The sequence below is a fragment of the Chrysochloris asiatica genome, unplaced genomic scaffold (assembly GCF_000296735.1).
Source record: "Chrysochloris asiatica unplaced genomic scaffold, ChrAsi1.0 scaffold00043, whole genome shotgun sequence".
NCBI lineage: Eukaryota > Metazoa > Chordata > Mammalia > Afrosoricida > Chrysochloridae > Chrysochloris > Chrysochloris asiatica.
This window is the reverse complement of record NW_006408561.1, coordinates 19872695-19892032: the sequence shown is the minus strand read 5'-3', so window position 1 is coordinate 19892032 and position 19338 is coordinate 19872695. Positions and strand designations below refer to the sequence as shown.

Here is a 19338-nt window from a genome sequence, read left to right as displayed (position 1 = left end):
AAATCCTTGTTATGAAAATGTGTCAACTTGCTCTAATACTATTAGCACAAAATAGGTTAACATGGATACATATGTTTGGATTTGTTTGGGGTGGGAGGATTTAAGTGCAAGGCATGTACTGCTTTAGGGGAGCACACAGGAACAAAATGCTCTAATGGGGACAATGCCACTGGATGGCCCTTGTTGGGGGGTGTGGGGGTGGGGGAGCAGGGAGTATGCAGAGCAAGGAACATGGAGAAGGGAGACTTGAGAATATTGAAAGCAGACACTGCCTTCACTCCTATGTTAACCTCTATTCATTAAAAAACATTTTCAGACCCTGGAGTTTGTGGTCAAAGGATAGAACAAAGTCTGGGAAACTGGGTTCAGTATGTAACTTTAATTACATCTCCAAGTAAATGTAAAAATATTTCAGAGAGTTTAGAAAATGCTGAGAAAATAAAAAATCATAATAATGGAAAAAATAAGTCAGAACGAACCTCTCTTAATATTTGCTTTTCCATTGAATCAAAAAATATATGGGAGAGATGTGTTAGCTGGAGGGAAAAATTCTAGCCGTATTTTCCTTCCCTTTGAGTTCTAGCCATCTCCCACTGCATGCAGTGACAACTTACTAAAAGCAAGTAAGAAAGAATTGAAGCTTTATTTAACTTGCAGGCCAAAAACAGAGGAGACTGATAAAAAATAATTAGGTATTGGGTTATAAACTGAAAGGTTGGTAGGTCAAATTCAACAGCCACTCTATGCGAGAAAGATGAGGCTGTCTTCTCCCTTTAAAGAATTACATACAGTCTTGGAAATCTTACATAGAGTCACTGTGAGTGAGAATCAAGTCATGGTAGTGTTTTTGTTGTTGTTAGGTGCCATCAAGTTAGCACTGACTCATAACAACCCTATACAGAACAAAATGAAACACTGCCTTGTCCTGCAGTGTTTCCTGACTGCTGTTTCCATGAGTGTTGATGCTTGAGCCAAATGAAATGAAGTTTTGACAACTTCAATCTTTACGTTTATCTTGATGTTATTTACTCTTAGGATTTTTGTTTTATTTACATTGAGGTGCAACCTATTGCGAATGCTGTGGTCTTTGATCTTCATCAGTAAATATTTTCCGTGCTCATCACTTTCAATAAGCAAGGTTGTATTATCTACATAACACAGGTTGTTATTGAGTCTTCCTCCAATCCTGGTGCCACATTCTTCTTCATATAATCCAACTTCTCAAATTATTTGCTCAGCTTTCAGATAGAATAAGTATGAAAGAATACAACCCTGGAACACACTTTTCCTCATTTTAAGCCATTCAGATTTCGGTTGTTCTGTTCAAACACCTGTCTCTTGGTCTATGTACACTATGAGCACAGCTAAGTGTTCAAGAGTTCTCATTCTCTGCAGTGTCGTCCATAGCTTATCATGATCCACACAATCACAAGACTTAGAGTACAAGTAAACAGCTCTCTGGTATTCTCCGCTTTCAGCCAAATTCCATCTTATGTCAGCAGTGATAGCCCTCGTTCTGAGTTCTTGTCTCAATCTGGCTTGAATCTCTGGCAGCTCCCTGTCAATGTGCCATTGGAGCCATGTTTAAAAATTTACTTTAGAAAAATTTTACTTGCATGCAATATTTATGATGCTGTCCAATGACTTGCACATTCCATTGGGTCACCTCTTTTTGTAATGGGCATAAATATGGATCTCTATCTATCAGTTGTCCAGGTAGCTGCCTTCCAAATTTCTTGGCATAGATGAGTGAATGCCTCCAGTGCTGTATCAGTTTGTTGAAAGATTTCATTTTGTATTTTTGTATTTCACCAATTCCCAGTGCCTTGTTATTTGCCAGTGCCTTCACTTCTTTCTTCAGGATCATTGGCTCTTAATCATATGCTAACTCTTGAGATGGTAAAACATTGACCAGTTCTTTTTGGTACAGTGACTCTGTGTATTCCTTCCATCTTCTCTTGATGCATCATTCAATATTTTTCACATAGAATCCTTCAGTATTTCATGTTAAGGCTTGAATGTTTTCTTTAGCACTTTCAGCTTAAGAAATGCTGAGCGTGGGGGTCTCCCTTTTGGTTTTTGTACTCTATGTCTTTGCACATTTCATCATACTACTTGACGGTCTCCTCAAGCTGCTCTTTGAAATTTTCTATTTAGCTCTTTTCTTTCCTCCTCATTTCTTCCATTTTCTTAAGCATCTCTATGCTGGTGAGCAAGTTTCAGAGTTTCTTCTGATAATCTCTTTTGATCTTTTCCTTCTTTCTTGTCTTCTTAATGACCTTTCTTGATTCTTTCCTGTATGTTGCTTTTTGTTTTGTTTTGTTTTGTTTTTTTTATGTCATCCCACAAGTCTTTTGTACTTTGGTGGGATATGTTCCAGGTCATATTTTGGCTGTCTTGAATTTGTTTTAATTTACTTCAGCTTCAGCCTGAACTTTCATGTGAACAATTGATAGTCTGTTCCACAGTCTGCCCCTGGCCTTGTTTTGGCTGATGATATGGAACTTTTCCACCATCTCTTATCATGTTGTTGTCATTATTAAGTGCTGTCGAGTTGGTTCCGACCCATAACAACCCTATATAGTTTCCGAGGAGCAGCTGGCCATCTTGAAACGCTGTTCAAACTGACTTTGCGATCCAGTGTCTCTTACCATAGATATAGTCAATTTGACTTCTTTGTACTACATCTGGTGAGGTCCATGTGTATAGTTGTTTTTATGTTGTCTAAAAAAAAATTTGCAATGAAAAAGTCATTGGTCTTGCAAAATTCTATCATGTGATCTCCAGCACCATTTCTATCACCAGGGTCATATTTTCCAATGACTGATCTTTCCTCTTCATTTCCAACCTTTACATTCTAAAAGCCAGTAATTATCAATACATCTTGATTTCATGTTTGATTAGTTTTAGAGTGAAGAAGTTGGTAGAATTCTTCATTTTCATCATCACTGTCTTTAGTAGTTGGTGTGTAAATTTGAATAATAGTTGAATTACTGGTTTTCCTTGTGGGCGTCTGGATATTATTCTATCACAGACAACATTGTACTTGAAGACAGATCTTGAAATGTTTTTCTTAATGATGAATGTGATGCCGTTCTGCTTCAATTTTCTATTCCATGTGATTATCAGATTCAAATGACCAATACCAGTCCATTTCAGCTCACCAATGCCAGGAATACCTGTGCTTATGTAATACATTTCATTTTTTGACAATTTCTAATTTTCCTAGATTCATACTTTGTATATTCCATGATCCGATTATTAATGGATGTTTATAGCTGTGTCTATTCATTTTGAATTGTGCCTCCTCAGCAAATGCAGGTCCTGAAGGCTTTATTCCATTTGTTGCATCATGGTCAGCTCTATTTTGAAAAGGCAGCTCTTCCCAGTAGTTTTCTGAGTGCTTTCCTACCTGAAGGGTTCATCTTCTGGCACTCTATCTGACGGTATTCTGGTGCGCTTCATCATGTTTCCATATTCAGTATTCTGGAGCTATCTGACAGTGTCCCACTGCTATTCATAAGGTTTTCAGTGACTACATATTCAGAAGTAGTTCTTGTTTCCTTCTTCCTGGAAGCTTAGTTGAAAGCTGCCCACCATATGCAACCCTGTTGGTGTTTAAAATACTGCTGGCATAGCATTCAGAATCAAAGAAACACACAAGCCATCACAGTATGACAAACTGACAGACGCATGATGGCAAGGTAGTGAAATGGATGATGCAAGAGGAAGGATCTGTTTGACTGTTAAACAAAAGTTTGAACTCATCCAGTGGCTCTGTGGGCAATAGACTTGTTGTTGTGCTCCTATAAAGATTTTTATTGTTGTTAAAATACTGTCAAGTCAGTTCTGACTCATAGTGACCCTGTATAGGGTTTTCCAGTAACAACTGATTGGTTTGAATCACCAGCCTTATAGATATCAGTCCAGTGCTTATCCTACAATGGTACACCAGGACTCCCCCATATAGAACAGTCCTACTCTGTCACAAGGGTCGCTATGAGTCAAAATCGGTTTGAGGCTACTTAACAACACAACAACAAATATAATGTGTTATCCTGGAATGGATCATAGAACAGAAAAAGGACATAAGTGGAAAAAATGTGTGAGCTCCAAATAAAGTCTGGAGTTTAGTAACACTGCAATTGTTTAATTTTTACAGTTGCCCCATAGTAATGTAACAGTTGACTCATCTACTCCCATTTTCCAGAATCATTCTGCTTCATCTGTTTTTAGTAGCATTCAGATTAACTTTCCTTTTTAATGGTGCCTCAATGTTAAATACCGTTTAGCCACATAGACAGACATGGTTACCGACCTGGATGACACAACGTGGGCTTACGTAAGTGGTCAGGAGTCACTGTGCTCCTTCCCAAACAGGACATGACACCTGGCCAGTGTGTGTTGATAGCCACTGAGGAGTGCTAAGCTTCTCTGTAAATTTCTTTGTAATTCAGAAGAACAACTATGGTTTGGTTCTACCCCTGAGTTTTTTATTACATCCCTAAAGGAAACCACATTCTGATATGAGTATCTTCACAGTGTCTTCCTGTTAGTTTGTCTTCTGGAGACATTTTACAGATTTATGTACTTAGTGCAAAAAAAGTTTATAGTAGTAAAAATGATATGTTGCAAAGGGATGATAGACATATTTTGAGACAATGTATGTACCTCTTTATCCTGAGTTGATTAGCAAAGTTGATGATTGTTGTTGTTAGAAGTCAATGAAGAAATGCAAAGAGAGAACAGAAGCAATGAAAACTGTTGTTGTTGTTAGGTGCCATCAAGTTGGTTCTAACTCGTCGCTGTCGTTGTTAAGGGCCACTGAGTTAGTTGCAACCCATTGCGGGCCCTGTATAAGGTTTCCAAGGAGCGGCTGGTGAGCTTGAACTGCTGACCTTGTGGTTCAAACTGACCTTCCAGTCCAGTGTATTAATCCACAGAGCCACACCAGGACTCCATTTTAACTCATAGGGATCTTGCATACAACAGAATGAAACTCTGCCCAGTTCCTGTACCATCATAACAATGCTTTCTGTGTGTAAACCCTTGTTGCAACCACTGTATCAATCCGTCTTATTGAGGGTCTTCCTCTTTTTAACTAATCATTTACTTTCCCAAGCATGATGTGTCTCTCCAGAGACTGGTCCCTCCTGAATGCATGTCCAGGGCATGTGAGACAAGCAAAGTCTTGCTACCCTCACTTTTAAGGAGCATTCTGACAGTTCTTCTAAGATAGATTTGTTCATTATTCTGGAAGTCCATGGTGGTTTATAATGATGATCTTTATAATTATCAGTGTATTTAAACAGCCTGCTTAAATAGAATGCATAATATTTGTAATTTTTGTACTTAATTTGTAACATTCCTTTATGGAACAACTAAATATTTTACACAGTTATGATGATAATGTTGAACCCTGATTTTTCTGGTAACAGTTTTAAAGAATGTTTTCTAGATACATCGACAGTCTAAGTAATTAGAGGAAAACAAGGAACAGAATTAGTTTATTGGTTTATTTTCTGGTAGCGTAGTGGTTATGAATTGGGCTAAAGGTCAACAGTTCAAAACTACTAATTGTTCCACGGGAGAAAGATGAGGCTTTCTGCTCCTGTAAAAATTTACAGCCTCAGAAACCCTGTACAGGGTCGCTATGAGTCAGAACTGACTCCACGGCATACAACAACAACAATATACTTACAAAAGAAACTTGAGGTTATTTAAAATAGAAGTTCCTGTCTGTCAGTTTGTTGTACTGTGGTGGTTTGTGTGTTGCTATGATGCCAGAAGATGTGTCACTGGTATTTAAATACCAACAGGGACACTCATGCTGGGCAGGTTTCAGTAGAGGTTTGAGACTAAGACTAGGAAGAAAGACCCAGTAGTCACCCAGTGGATAACAGTAGAACATTGTCCAACTCACTTGCTTTGGACACATCCATTGGGATTGATTGCTTGACAAGGACATGATATTTAGTGAATAGAGCAGCAGTAAGGACACAATAGATGTGCGATACGATGAGTCAGTACAACTGCCTCAGCAATGGACTAGCACATGCTGGTGACTGAGTAGATCCAGGACTGGGAAACGTTTTGTTAGGTACGTAAGGTCTCCATGAGCTGGCGTCAACTCAGTGGCTGCCAATAACAATAAAATTGAAGTTTACAAATAATAAGAGACCAAAACAAATGAAAAAAGCAAAAGTGGATACTAGGAAATAGTGAGTAAACAGTGCAGAAAATTAACCAGGCTTCTGGCATCAACCCTGTTAGAAGAAAGTATGCTTAGCAAGAGATGGGATGTTTTCCAGTATACAAGTTTTATCATACATATTTATAATATATAGATCTGGTGATAAAATCATTTTTCTACTGATTAAATTCAGAATGTTCCTAGTGTTCTTAGAAGGTAATTTAGAAAAACATTTATCAGCAATCGGCATGGTGGAATAAGAGTCTAGCCTTCCACTTGCCTAAGAAAATATAAATGATATTACCTGCAAACACACGACATTCCGTGTGAAACAGGCCTTACTGTACTCTGAGTGTCATTTATACCCCTGAGGTTATTTCAGGGAGAAGAAAATGTGCTGGTGAATTGTCTTCTTTTAAATTATCAATGTGGTTTTGTTCCATAACACATTTTCCTTATACACATACTACTCTGGAAAGAAAGACTTTCATGATTGCCCTATTTATTTCCCATAGAATCAGTTTTTCATAAGCTGCGCTGATGACAAAGTTGTTTTCAACAAGATTGGTGATGCCATCGCCCAGAGGATACTTAAAGCTCACAGGTAATATTTTGGGCATTTCTGTAGGAGCTGTTACTGCAGATGTTCTTGCATTTACTGCTAAAATTACTTTTGAAAGCCCCTTTTAAAGTACTGACATTTTCTAGCAGGCTTGAATTAATTTGGTTTAACTAGCAGCAGGTTAGTAGAGTTCTTTAAATCTGGGTCAGTTGCTGAGAGTGTTTTAATCCATTCTTGAGGGATTCTGAATTCTTCCAGGACACAGTCATTTTTTCCTGGCATGTTTCTTTCCCATGCTTTAGGTTTAGGATTTGATTTATTTAATGGCAGATCATGAGCTACGTTCACTTAAAAAATATAGTAAAATAACTATAATGTTTTTTCATGGATTATATTTAAACTTGTGTTCCCCTCTGTCTTACTTCTTCAGCCCATGGGACTCTTTTCTTTTCATAACAACATTATTGAGATATAACTCATACACCATACAGCTCACCCATATAGAGTATAAAACTCAATGCTTTTTTATTATATCCACAGGGTTATATAACCATCACCTAATCAATTTTATAACATTTTAATTACCCTGAAAGAAACCTTATAACATTAATAGTCATCCCCTATTTCCTTGCAGCCCCATACAACCCTTTTGTTGAACCCTAGTCAACTAATAATTTACTCTTTGTCTCCGTCAATTTGTGTATTTCATATCAACGGTATCATGTAATAGGTGGTATTTGCAAATGACTTCTTTTACTTAGTATAAAGTTTACAAGGTCAATCATGTTGTAATTACTTTTTATTGTCAAATCATGTCATTACTTTTTATTGTCAAATACAATGACATTGTTTTTGTTTAGATATTCATCAGTTGATGGAAATTATAGTTATTTCCACTTTTGGCTGTTATCTGTTGTCGCGGACCTGCCTCGACATAGGTATTTGGTTCACGAGGTGGGGATATCATGCAGCGGTAGACATATAGAAAGACACACAAGGACACAATGAGAGAAACAAAGAGACACCCCGAAACCAGAGCGGATGCATTACTGGCGTCCGGCAGATCAGGCGTTATAAACATCTGAGCTATAAGGGTGGTAAGATCCCGCATAGTAAACATCTTAGCTATGTGGGCAGTACGCACCCCTTACTAGCTGGTCAGCAATGCATGCCTAGTCAGCCATATAGCACGCTCTCCAAGCTGTAATGCACACCTGGTTCAGCCTGCACCTCCGTTTTATTTAGGGGAGGAACTATACGCAAAGCTGGTGGGACTAAGGCAGGGTACAGCTAACATTCATAATTTTCCAGACATTCAGGCAACTTTACATCGTACTTCGCAAGTTCGAATCTCAAGACCGACTGCTACTTGGTTTCTCAAGCTTAATTAACATACCTTTTAGCACCTAGCCTCAAATGGGGGAAGGAAAAGGAGGATTGGGAGGAGTCCCATTGTGTTGGCTGCCCAGCCCAGGTTCTTCAGGAAAAGAGATGCCTGGGTGAATAGGGCTGCACCTGGAAACACTTTAGGGAGGGTGTCCTTTTGACCTTAGAACAAAGACCGGGGAGCCACCCAATTTACTTTGACTGAATTCTTTGAGGGAAGAACTTTGCCTTTTTGGAATTTTACAGTCTCGGCTTTTAGGAAAATATTACATTTATCTGTGGATATCAGGGCTTCATGTATGCAATTAATAATAAACTTAACTGAATACTAAGATGAAAAACAGTTTGCTATGTCTGCTAAGTGGCTAGAGTTTGTTCCTCAGAGCCAGCGGCCTGTACGGTCTGCAACACTCGGGCCCACAGGGCCTGGAACTCCTGACCGGGTCTGGACGGTCTGCAACAATCTGTAATCTGTTGTGAACAGAATGAACAAGTTTTTATGTGGATACATGCTTTCATTGTTCTAGGGTTAGAATTGCTGGGTCTTAATGGTAACTCTCTGTTTGACATTTTGAACACTTGCCAGGCTGTTTTCCAAAGCGGTTATACTATTTTTCATCCCCACAAGCATTCTGTGAATGTTCCAATGTCTCCAGGTTCTTGCCAACACATGCAACTATCTACCTTTTTGATTCTAGAAATCTAGTGAGTATAAAATGGCATCTCATTATTGTTTTAATTTGCATTTCCCTAATGACTAATACTATTGAGTATCTTCTCATATGACAGTATCACCTCTGGAGAATTGTCTATTTAGGTCATTTGCCCATTTGGAGATTGGGCTATTTATGTTTTTATTTTTGAGTTGTAAAAGTTCTTTATTTGTGTATTTTCTATACAAACCCCATATCAGACATGTTATTTGTGAATATTTGCTCATTCATTGGATTGTCATTTTGCTTTATTTGTTGTGTCCTTTGAAGGACAGAAGTTTTTAATTCAGATAAAGTATTGTTGTTGTTGTTAAGTGCCGTTGAGTAGGTTCCGACCCATAGCGACCCTGTACAGGGTTTCCGAGGGTGTAAATCTTTACGGGAGTAGAAAGCCTCATCTTTCTCCCGCGGAGCGGCTGATAGTTTCAAACCGCTGACCGTAAGGTTCGCAGCCCGATTCATAACCACTATGCTACCTATCTATTTTTTCTTATACTTCTTTTGTCCAACCTAAGAAACCATTGCCAAACCCAAGGTCTTGAAGATTTATGCTTATGATTTCTTTAAGAGTCTTATAGACTCTTACAGTTTTAGCTGTTACATTTAGGTTTTTGATCCATCTTGTGTTCATTTTTATATGAAGGGGGTGTCAAAAAGTTTGTGGAAAAATGGAATTAAAGATAATGGAATTTTCCCATGGACTTTTTAAAGTCCCCATTTATTTGGTGTGAAGTTAAGGGTCAAAGTTCCAGTTGTCTCAACACCATTTGTTGAGGAGACTGTTGTTTCCTCACTGAACAGTCTTGACGTCTAGGCCTATTTCTTCTTATGACTAATGTCAGCTATGTGTAAAAGCAAAACCATTAATTTTCATTGTTTTAATTTCATTAAACACATATGGTGGAGGATGTTAAGCACATACACATTCTTTGACTTTCAGTGTCATGTGATGCTTTCAAATAGACTTAAGAATAATTTATAACAGTAACTGTCAACACAGAAGTCCTAGTAGCGCTATAGGTCCCATGGCTAAGTCCTATTATCATCTCTTGAATCTCAGTCCTTAAGACCAAAAATAGGGCTACCAACAACAACAGCAATAATAACAACTGCATGACTTACTTTTGATAGGAGTTGTGAAAATTCGATAAAGTGTAAACTAGGAATCATATACAAATGTTGATCCACCACTACCATCAAACCAATTCTTACTCATAGTGACTCTATATAGGGTTAGTGAGACTGTAAATCTTTACAAGAGCATACAGCCTTATCTTTCCGCCCTAGAATGGCAGTCTTGCTATCAGCCCAGTGCTTATCCTATAATGCTACACATCAAAACGACCATGGACCTTTACAAAAATACAGATAGCTGAACTCTACTCCAGATTTACAGAATCTGAACCTCCTTGGAGGGGACCCAGGCATCTGTACGATGTAATGTTCCACAGGTGATTCCAGGCACAGTCAAGATTTCTTAGTACACACCTAGAACAACATGTATGACCACAAATATATTCATAATGGCCTGTGCTTTCACAGATAACTTTATCCTTTGCCTTCTCATATACTTCTTTAAAAAAGTCACCATACACTCTGCTTTGAGATGAGTTCAACACAGCTTGTTTACAGTTAAACCCCACACACCTCACATACAGAGTTTTCTTGCATCCTTAATAGCCCCTCATTTCTATAGGGTAATTTATGTCTTGGTTGGTTGGTTGGTTGGTTATGTGCCGTGGAATCGGTTCCAACTCATAGCGACCCTGTACAGGGTTTCCAAGGCTGTAAATCTTTACGGGAGCAGAAAAGCCGCATCTTTCTCCCGCGGAACAGCTGGTAGTTTCAAACTTCTGACCTTGCGGTTTGCAGCCCGATTCGTAACCACTACACTACCAGAGCTCCTTTTGAAAAATGTCATTGTGGTTTTTTAAGCTCTTGCATTTCATTGATAAAGAGGTGTCTGTTTTATCTAAAAGCACATTAATGAAAGAGAAAACTACTTTTTTTTCCATGAAATTTAAATAAGTTACAGAAATGCATTAAGTTGACAGATGAGCTCATTGGTCTGAGCAGTGAATCATGAATTTTAGAACTGTGATCAGCTAATGAATAGAGGAGGATGAAACTCAGCTTCTCTCCATCCAGTTTTCAGAATACATACATGGTTTAATTAGTGCCCGTAGATTTGTTTAAGTGTTGGGAAGCCTGAATGTATTTTTTTTCATTAGCATATTAATTTGTCTTTTAAAAATCTTGACTTTTTCCAGAATCGTAAAATCATAGCATTTTAGGGATAGAAGGAACTTTAAGATGTTTTCTGATTGATCCCTATAAGCTGCTCCTGAAAGGAACAGGGATCTCTGGTGAATAGAATGGCAAAGAAGCGTCTCTTGCAGATTGTGAGCCTCATGTTTAGAGGTTCCCAGAGCACATTTTTTTGTTGTTGTTAAGTTCCATTTAGTCAGTCCCAACTCATCAAAGACTGACAATTTCAAACTTACTATTTAGAAAATGGGACATTCAAAGGCCCTGTTTCAGATGAACTCTGGTCTCTAAATAGTCTTACTTTTTTGACAGTCACACTTCAAAATAGGATGAACATCACATGCTCAAACTGTTCCTTATGTCCACATGTCCAATAGTGTGTACATCACATGCTTAAACTGGCAACCTACACATATTCTAGGAACACATTTCCTGTCAACAGCTATTGTAACATGTGTTTTCATCTAATAGGTTCAAATCTATTTGCTTGTTCTCTTAGGAAAGGTAAACCACTGTCACTGAATGGATTCTAATGCATGGGGACCCTGTAGGACAGAGTAGAATTGCTCCTTAGGGTTTCTGAGACTTTAAATCTTTATGGGAGCAGACAGTCTCATCTTTTTTCCATGGAATGTCTGATGGGTTTGAACCAGTTAGCAGTCCAATGTCTAACCCATTGTGCCATCACAAGTGGAGATAAAATGCTCAACTTTCAGGTTTACTGCACTGGATCCCTTCTTCACAAGACACCATGTTTTTTTTTATGGTGTGGCAATAACCCTCCTAAGTTTTCTACTCTCTCTCCCTCCATAGATTTCTCTGAGTTTTATTCCTCCAAGGCTCATAATTTCCCTTCCAAAGTCATGTGCCTAGCAACAAGTCTAAATTTGGCTGCTGGAAAAAGAATAGAATACAGCACAAAGCAAGTGGAGGCAAATGACAGCCAGCATTTGGCCAGACCTGACCAAGGAACCCAGGCCCTCTTCCAGGTCCTCCTCCCTGGAGAAATTCAAGTCTTTGGATTGCCAGCTCCCTCAACTGGCTAAGCCTTCATTTTCCTGCCAGTACTGGAATCCAGCCGCATACCAATTCCCCTAAGTGATTTCGCTATTCCCCCCACTAACCCCTAATTCCTTCTCAACAGTCATAATTCTTTACAGAAACGGTTTTGCAAAGGCTCCATGTCCTAGTCCATGCCCTAGAGCATCAACCCATGGTGAACTGAGAGTTATACATTCTCTACATAAAGCAAAAAATCTGCACTAATAAGGAAAACTGTTTTGGAGTTGAAACCAGCTCCAAATCCACTTGAAATGTGTATTTGGCAATTCAAATATGCTGGTGATCAGGGGGAAGAAACCTTAATCCATCCTAAAATTGACTAAATAAGCCAAAAATTTAATTGGACCAGCTGATTCAGACAGAAAACATTTTAAAACATTGTATGATATGAGTGTGTGATTTCTTGGTATGATCTGAGCTCTTTGCTGATGGAAACTTAAAATGCATAATTTGCTTCCCTAGTTAAAAAGAAAAAAAAAAAAATCAATGAGAGAGTGAACATACTATTGTGTTGTTATCACCAAAATGTTGATATATGCAATGAAAGTAGGCAATGGATTTAATGCATCCATGTTTTAATATTAACTGCATAAAAAATAACACATACTCTTAAACTCCACTGAGAAAAACACACATTTTGAAACTTACTTGAACCCCTCATGCTTCCTATAACTTTGGGACAGCAACATTTATAGAGTGACCATGAACAATGGCATGGGAAAGACTACGCTGGGAAACCTAGGATTAACTGGACACCAGATGTCTGGAAACCTGGGATTTACTCAGTTCTATTATCTATATGTGGGTGACATTTTAAATATATCAGTTGGCTGTACTGAAAAATGGATTCTCTGGCTTTTCACCCAGTAAATTAAAACAAATAAACCAGAATAATAGTATTTTCCCTCCCTAGTTCATATGAATATAAGTGAAAGCAATTTGAAAACTATAAAGCACTAATTCATTAAAGAAATGATGGCATTTCTAGGAAATCTTCTATCCAGAAATATGGTGGTGGTGTTATGATTAGGTGCTGTCTGACTCACAGCAACCCCATGTGATAGGGTGTAACTGCCCCATAAGGGTATACCTAAGGTGTAATATTTATGAGCGAAGATCATCAGGGTCTCTCCTTCAGAGCCACGGAGTGCTTTCAAACTGCAAACCTTTTGGTTAGTAACAAAGTGCTTAACTAGTGTATCACCAGGGTTCATTGGAAATATGTGTGCCATTGAGTCGACTCCTACTCAGAGTGATCCTGTATAGTGTTTCCGAGAGTAGCTAGTAAATTGGAACTGCCAGTTCAGTGCTTATCTTACAGTGCCATACCAGGGAAATATGGTAAGTCAATGTAAATTTTGTTGTTGATGGTGGTGGTGGTGGTGTTGCTAAAGTGCTGTTAAGTCAGTTCTGACTCATAGTGAACCCCATATAGGGTTTCCAAGGAGGAGCTGGTGAGTTTGACTGTGACCTTTCAGTTAGCAGTCCAGTGCTTATCGTACAGTGCCACACCAGAGTTTGCGATAATTATCTCTGGCTAGGGACAGGTTGGCTATCTAGGGCTAGTGCTCAGACATTATGCAAGGGGCATTGCAAGCTAATCATTGTTGTAAAAGTTTTCACCTGAGATCCAAGGGCTGTTTGTGTGTGTGTGTATATATATATGTATATATATATGTATATATATATATATATATACATATATGTTCTTGCTTAGTTGAGGCCTAAATGTAATATTCAAAAACCTACTGTTTCAGAGTTAACATCTAGTTTGAAACAGAAATGTTTTCATTAAACATTATTTTTAATATGCATTATTTAAAATTATCCTACGACTACTGCTGGATAAGAAAAACTTGTTTTCATTTCTCTCTACTAGTGCTTGTTCATCCTGTGACAGAAACTGATATATTATTAAAACTTCCTAGAGCTGCCCAGGCAGAAATTCCACTAATAATCTATAGTCAACTCCTCTTGGGAATCAATTTTCAGATTCCCTACAATCAATTCAGATTGATTTGATGATGTTCTTGTTGTGCTTTAGTGCCATGAAGTAATTTCTGACTCATAGCAACCCTGAAAAGGGTTTCTGAGGAGCAGCTAATGGGTTTGAACATCCGACTTTGTGGTTAGCAATCCAGAGCTTATACTACAGTGCCATACCAGGTTTGTGATTTGATCTTGTTGTTACTGTTGTTTAAATGTCAGTGAGTCAGTTCCAACTCAAAGCAATGTTGTATAGGGTTTCTGAGGAGCCATGGGTGGGTTTGAACCACTGACCTCATGGTTAGCACTCCAGTGCTTCTCCTGCAACACTACACCATGACTCTGATTTGATAATACCCTCCCAAAACGTAAAATGAAAAGTAACCTGAAATATAATGTGAAGTGTTTTTTCATTTTTTGTTTTGTTTTAGATATTTACCATTTACATCATAACTCTTTGAAATTGCACGAGCTTTCTCTTTGAAAACAGTAGTCATAAACTGATAAACGTTAGTAAAAAGGTTTTTGGTCTTTCTATGTAATGCGTGATGCTGTGGGTTAATGTGCTGGACTGCAAAGTTGGTTTGAACTGTAAGGTTGATGATTCAACTTCACCAACCACTCCTCAGAAACCCTATACAGGTCTCTATGCATTGGAACTGACTCAACAGCACTTAACAACAACAACAACGTACTGGGTAAGGAGTTCTGACAGTGTAGTGGTTACAAGTCAGGCTAGCACTTCAAAATTGCCAGTTGCTCCACGGGAGAAAGATGAGGCTTTCTGCTCCCGTAAAGATTTACAGCCTCAGAAACCATATGCAGGGTCGCCAGGAGTCAGAACCGACTCCATCACCTGACCCACCACCATGTGCTGGGTATTATTTTACATTCAGTCATTATATTAACCTTATGAAGTAGATATACAACTATCCCAATTCTACTGATAAGGCAGCTAAGGAAGTAGTCTGCTCAGGTCATTCAGATACTGATATGTGGGACTAGGTTCAGACTGTTTATAGGATTTGAAATTTTGATTTACCACTAAGCCACAAAGTTTCCCTCGTTTGAAGGAAAGAACAAATTTTCTAAAGTTAAGCACCCTAGAAATCGATGAAAGAGATTTTTCTTTAATTAAAAAAAATAAGATGAACATTTTGCTTTTTAAAGTAATTGTCTGACACATACAGATTGTTTAAGCTTAAAGAAAAATCTGTATCTTATAATTACCTTATCAATCATTTCTATCCACCACTCATATTTCAGTGTGCTGTACTGTGGTGGCTTGCATGTTGCCGTGATGCTGGAAGCTATACCACCAGTAGTTCAAATACCAGTTGGCCCACCTATGGTGGACAGGTTTCAGCAGAGCTTCCAGACTAAGAAAGACTAAGAAGCAGGAGAGGCTAGGAATGTTTAGTCACAGAAAACCTTCTGAGTAGCTATGGAATATTGTCAGATAGAGTTGGAAGATGAAAACATTTTGAATCACAGCAGAACATTGTCCGACAGAGTGCCAGAAGATGACTACCTGAGGTTGGAAGGCACTCAAAATACAACTGGGGAATAGCTGCTTCCTCAAAGTAGAATTGACAGTAATGATGTGAGCGGAGCAAAATCTTCAAGATTTTCCTTTGCTCGTGGAATATATGAAGTATAAATCTAGGAAAATTGGGAGTTGTCAAAAATGAAATGAAATGCATAAAGATTGATATCTTAGGCATTAGTGAGCTGAAATGCCTGGTATTGGTTATTTTCAGTTCAACAATTATATGTCTTACTATACCAGGAGTGAAAAATTCAAGAAGAAGAATGTTGAATTCACTGTTGAAAAGAACATTTCAAGATCTATCTTGAAGTATAAGATACATAGGATAATATCCACATGCCTACAAGGAAGGCCGGAGTCCTGGTGTGGCACTGTATGATAATCACTGGACTGCTAACTGCAAGGTGAATCATGCAAACCCATTCACCGCTCCTTGGAAACCCTATACAGGGTCACTGTGAGTTTCAACCAGCTCCACAGCACTTAACAGCAACTACACAGAATATCAGTTAACACTATAATTCAAATTTATGCACCAACCTCCAAAGCCAGTGATGATGAAATTAATAATTTTGCCAACTTCTTTAGTCAACTGATCAAACATGCAAGATGTATTTGATAATTACTGGTGTTTGGAATGCAAAGGTTGGAAACAAAGAGGATAGATCAGTAGTTGGAAAATATGGCCTTGGGTGGTAGAAATGAGGCTGGAGATCACATGATAGAATTTTCTAAGACCTACAACTTTATTCATTGCAATACCCTTTTTAAACAACATAGAAGACACCTGTACACATGTACTTTACCAGATGCAATACACAGGAATCAAATTGACTACATCAGTGGAGAGAAATGGTGGAAAAGCTTCTTATCATCAGCTAAACCAAGGCCAGGGGCAGACCGTGGAACATACCATCAATTGTTCATATGCAAGTTCAGGCTGCAGCTGAAGAAAGTTAAAACAAGTGCACAAGAGCCAAAATATGACCTTGAGCATATCTCATCTGAATTTAGAGCCCATCCCAAGAACAGATTTGATACATTAAGCACTAATGAACAAAGCCCAGAAGAGCTATGGGATGACAACAAGAGTGTCATACAGGAAGAAAGTAAAATGTCATTAAAAAGACAGGAAAGAAAGAAAAGACCAAAATGGATGTCAGAAAAGCCTCTGAAACTTGCTCTTGAGTGTAGAGAAGCTAAAGCAACTGGAAGAAATGGGGAAGTAAAAGACCTGAACAGAAAATTTCAAAGAAAAGCTTGAAAGGACAAAGTATTATAATAAAATGTATAAAGTCCTAGGGTTAGAAAACCAAAATGGAAGAGCATGGACAGCATTTCTCAAACTGAAAGAATTAAAGAAAAAATTCAAGCCTCGATTTGGCAATATTGAAAGATTCTATGGGCAAAATATTGAATGATGATGAAAGCATCCAAAGAAATAGAAGGAATATACATAATCATTGTACTAAGAAGTAATGGTACATGTTGAACCATTTCAAGAAGTAGCGTATGATCAGAAACCAATGGTAATGAAGGAAGACATCCAAGCTGCATTAGTGAAAAACAAGACTCCAAGAATTGATGGAGTACAAATTGGAATCTTTCAACTAGTTGATTCAGCACTGGAGGCACTCACTCATCTATGTCAAGAAATTTGGAAGACATCTATCTGGCCAATGAATTGAAAGATATCCATATTTTTGCCCATTTCAAAGAGAGGTGACCAACGCGAGTGTGGAAATCATCAAACAGTATCATTAATATCACATGCAAGTAAATGCTGAAGATAATTCAGAAATGGATGCAACCATACATTGACAGGGAACTGCCAAAAACTCAAGCCAGACTCAGAATATGATGTGGAAATTGGGATATCATTGCTGACCTCATATGGATTTTGACTGACAGCAGAGAATACCAGAAATGTATATATTTACTTGTGCTTTATTGACTATGTAGACACTTTTTGATGGTGTAGATCATGACAAACCGTGGATAACATTGCAAAGAATGGTTATACCAAAACCATTTATTGTGCTCATGAGGAAACTATATATAGACCAAGAGGCAGTTGTTAGAACAGAATACGGGGATACTGAATGGTTTAGAATCAGGAAAGATGTTCACCAGGGTTATATCCTTTAACCCTATGTATGCAGTCTGCATGCTAAGCAAATAATCCAAGAAGCTGGATTATGTGAAGAAGAACATGGCATTAGGATTAGAGAAAGACTCTCTGTGATATACAGATGATACAGATTTGATTGTTGGAAGTGAAGAGGATTTAAAATATTTACTGATGAAGATCCAAGACGACAGCCCTCAGAATGGATTGCAACTCAATGTAAAGAAAACAAAAATCCTCACAACTGGATCAATAAATAATAGCATCATGATAGATGGAAGAAAGACTGAAGTCCAAGAATTCATTTTGGTTGGATCCACAATCACTGCTCATGAAAGATGTTGTTACTTGCCAAATCAAAAGACATATTGCATTAAGCAAATCAGCTGCAAATGACTTCTTTAAAGTGGGCAAGACAAAGATATAAGTTTGAGGACTAAGGTGGGCCTTCAGCCATGGCATTTTCATTCACCTCATATGCATATGAAAGTTGAACAAAGAATAAGGAAAACTATAGAAAAATTGATGCATTTTAATGATGGTGTTGGAGAAAAATACTAACAGTATCATGGACTGCCAGAACAAACAATCTGTCTTGGAATAAATACAACCAGAATGTTCCTTAAGAAATCAGGATGATAAAACTTTATTTTTCATACTTTGTTGCATGTTATCAGGAGGGACCAGTCCATGGAGAAGGGCAGCATGATTGGTAAGGTTGAGGGTCAGCAAAAAAGAGGACAACCCTCAACAAGATGGATTGGCACAATGGCAGCAGCGATGGGTTTGATGTAACAATTGTAGGATGGCACAGGCCTGGGAAGTGTTTGGTTCCTAGCATCACTAGGAATCACAACCAACTTGACAGCACCTAAAAACAAATTTCTATACTAAATTGAAGTGACAGGTTGGGTATGTTGCAGAAGTTATATCTTAAAGAAATTTAAAGTTCAGTTATAATTAAAAAGGGATAAAAACACATTCTAACCAAAAAAGAATATAAACTGCTAGTTTTACATATTTCCTTGTGGGATAACCTCCAAACCCTATATAATTCCTGGAGAAAATAAGTCACAGATGTCAATAGATCATGGCAGGTGAACTTTTTATTCACATCACTTAATTTGCTTTTACTCAATTCCCAGAATTATATAAGTGGTATGTCAGTGGATAGAGTGATTGAAAGATTAGCACAGGGCAGAGGCCAGCAATCCTTTTGAGTGTGAGCACATGCCCTGGTAAAGAGAGAGAGAGAGCCTTTTAAAAAGAGCGAGACCGAAATGGCTGGTGTATAGTGGAAACAGTTTAATAAAGGATTTTGTAGAATCTAGTGTCTAGCCATGACTGTCAGAGGCAATTGAGTCCAGGGAAAAAAGCTAAATCAGACATACTAGAGCTAACTGGCCACATTCTTACATTTAAAGTTTGTGTTTTCAAAAGATCTCCAATGGAAAAAAGTATGTATGTATGTGTATCATAGCATGTGTCATA

At 38.0% G+C, this 19338-nt stretch overlaps 1 protein-coding gene across 2 annotated transcripts in view; it reads left to right on the top strand.

Annotated features, from left to right (window-relative positions):
* PLD1 (phospholipase D1, phosphatidylcholine-specific) overlaps positions 1-19338 on the top strand; it is a 168775-nt gene that overhangs the window by 99847 nt on the left and 49590 nt on the right. For both annotated transcript variants that reach the window (XM_006861841.1, XM_006861840.1), the window contains one exon: positions 6709-6797. In XM_006861841.1, the coding sequence (XP_006861903.1) occupies positions 6709-6797 (89 nt within the window). The remainder of the gene's footprint in view (positions 1-6708; positions 6798-19338) is intronic.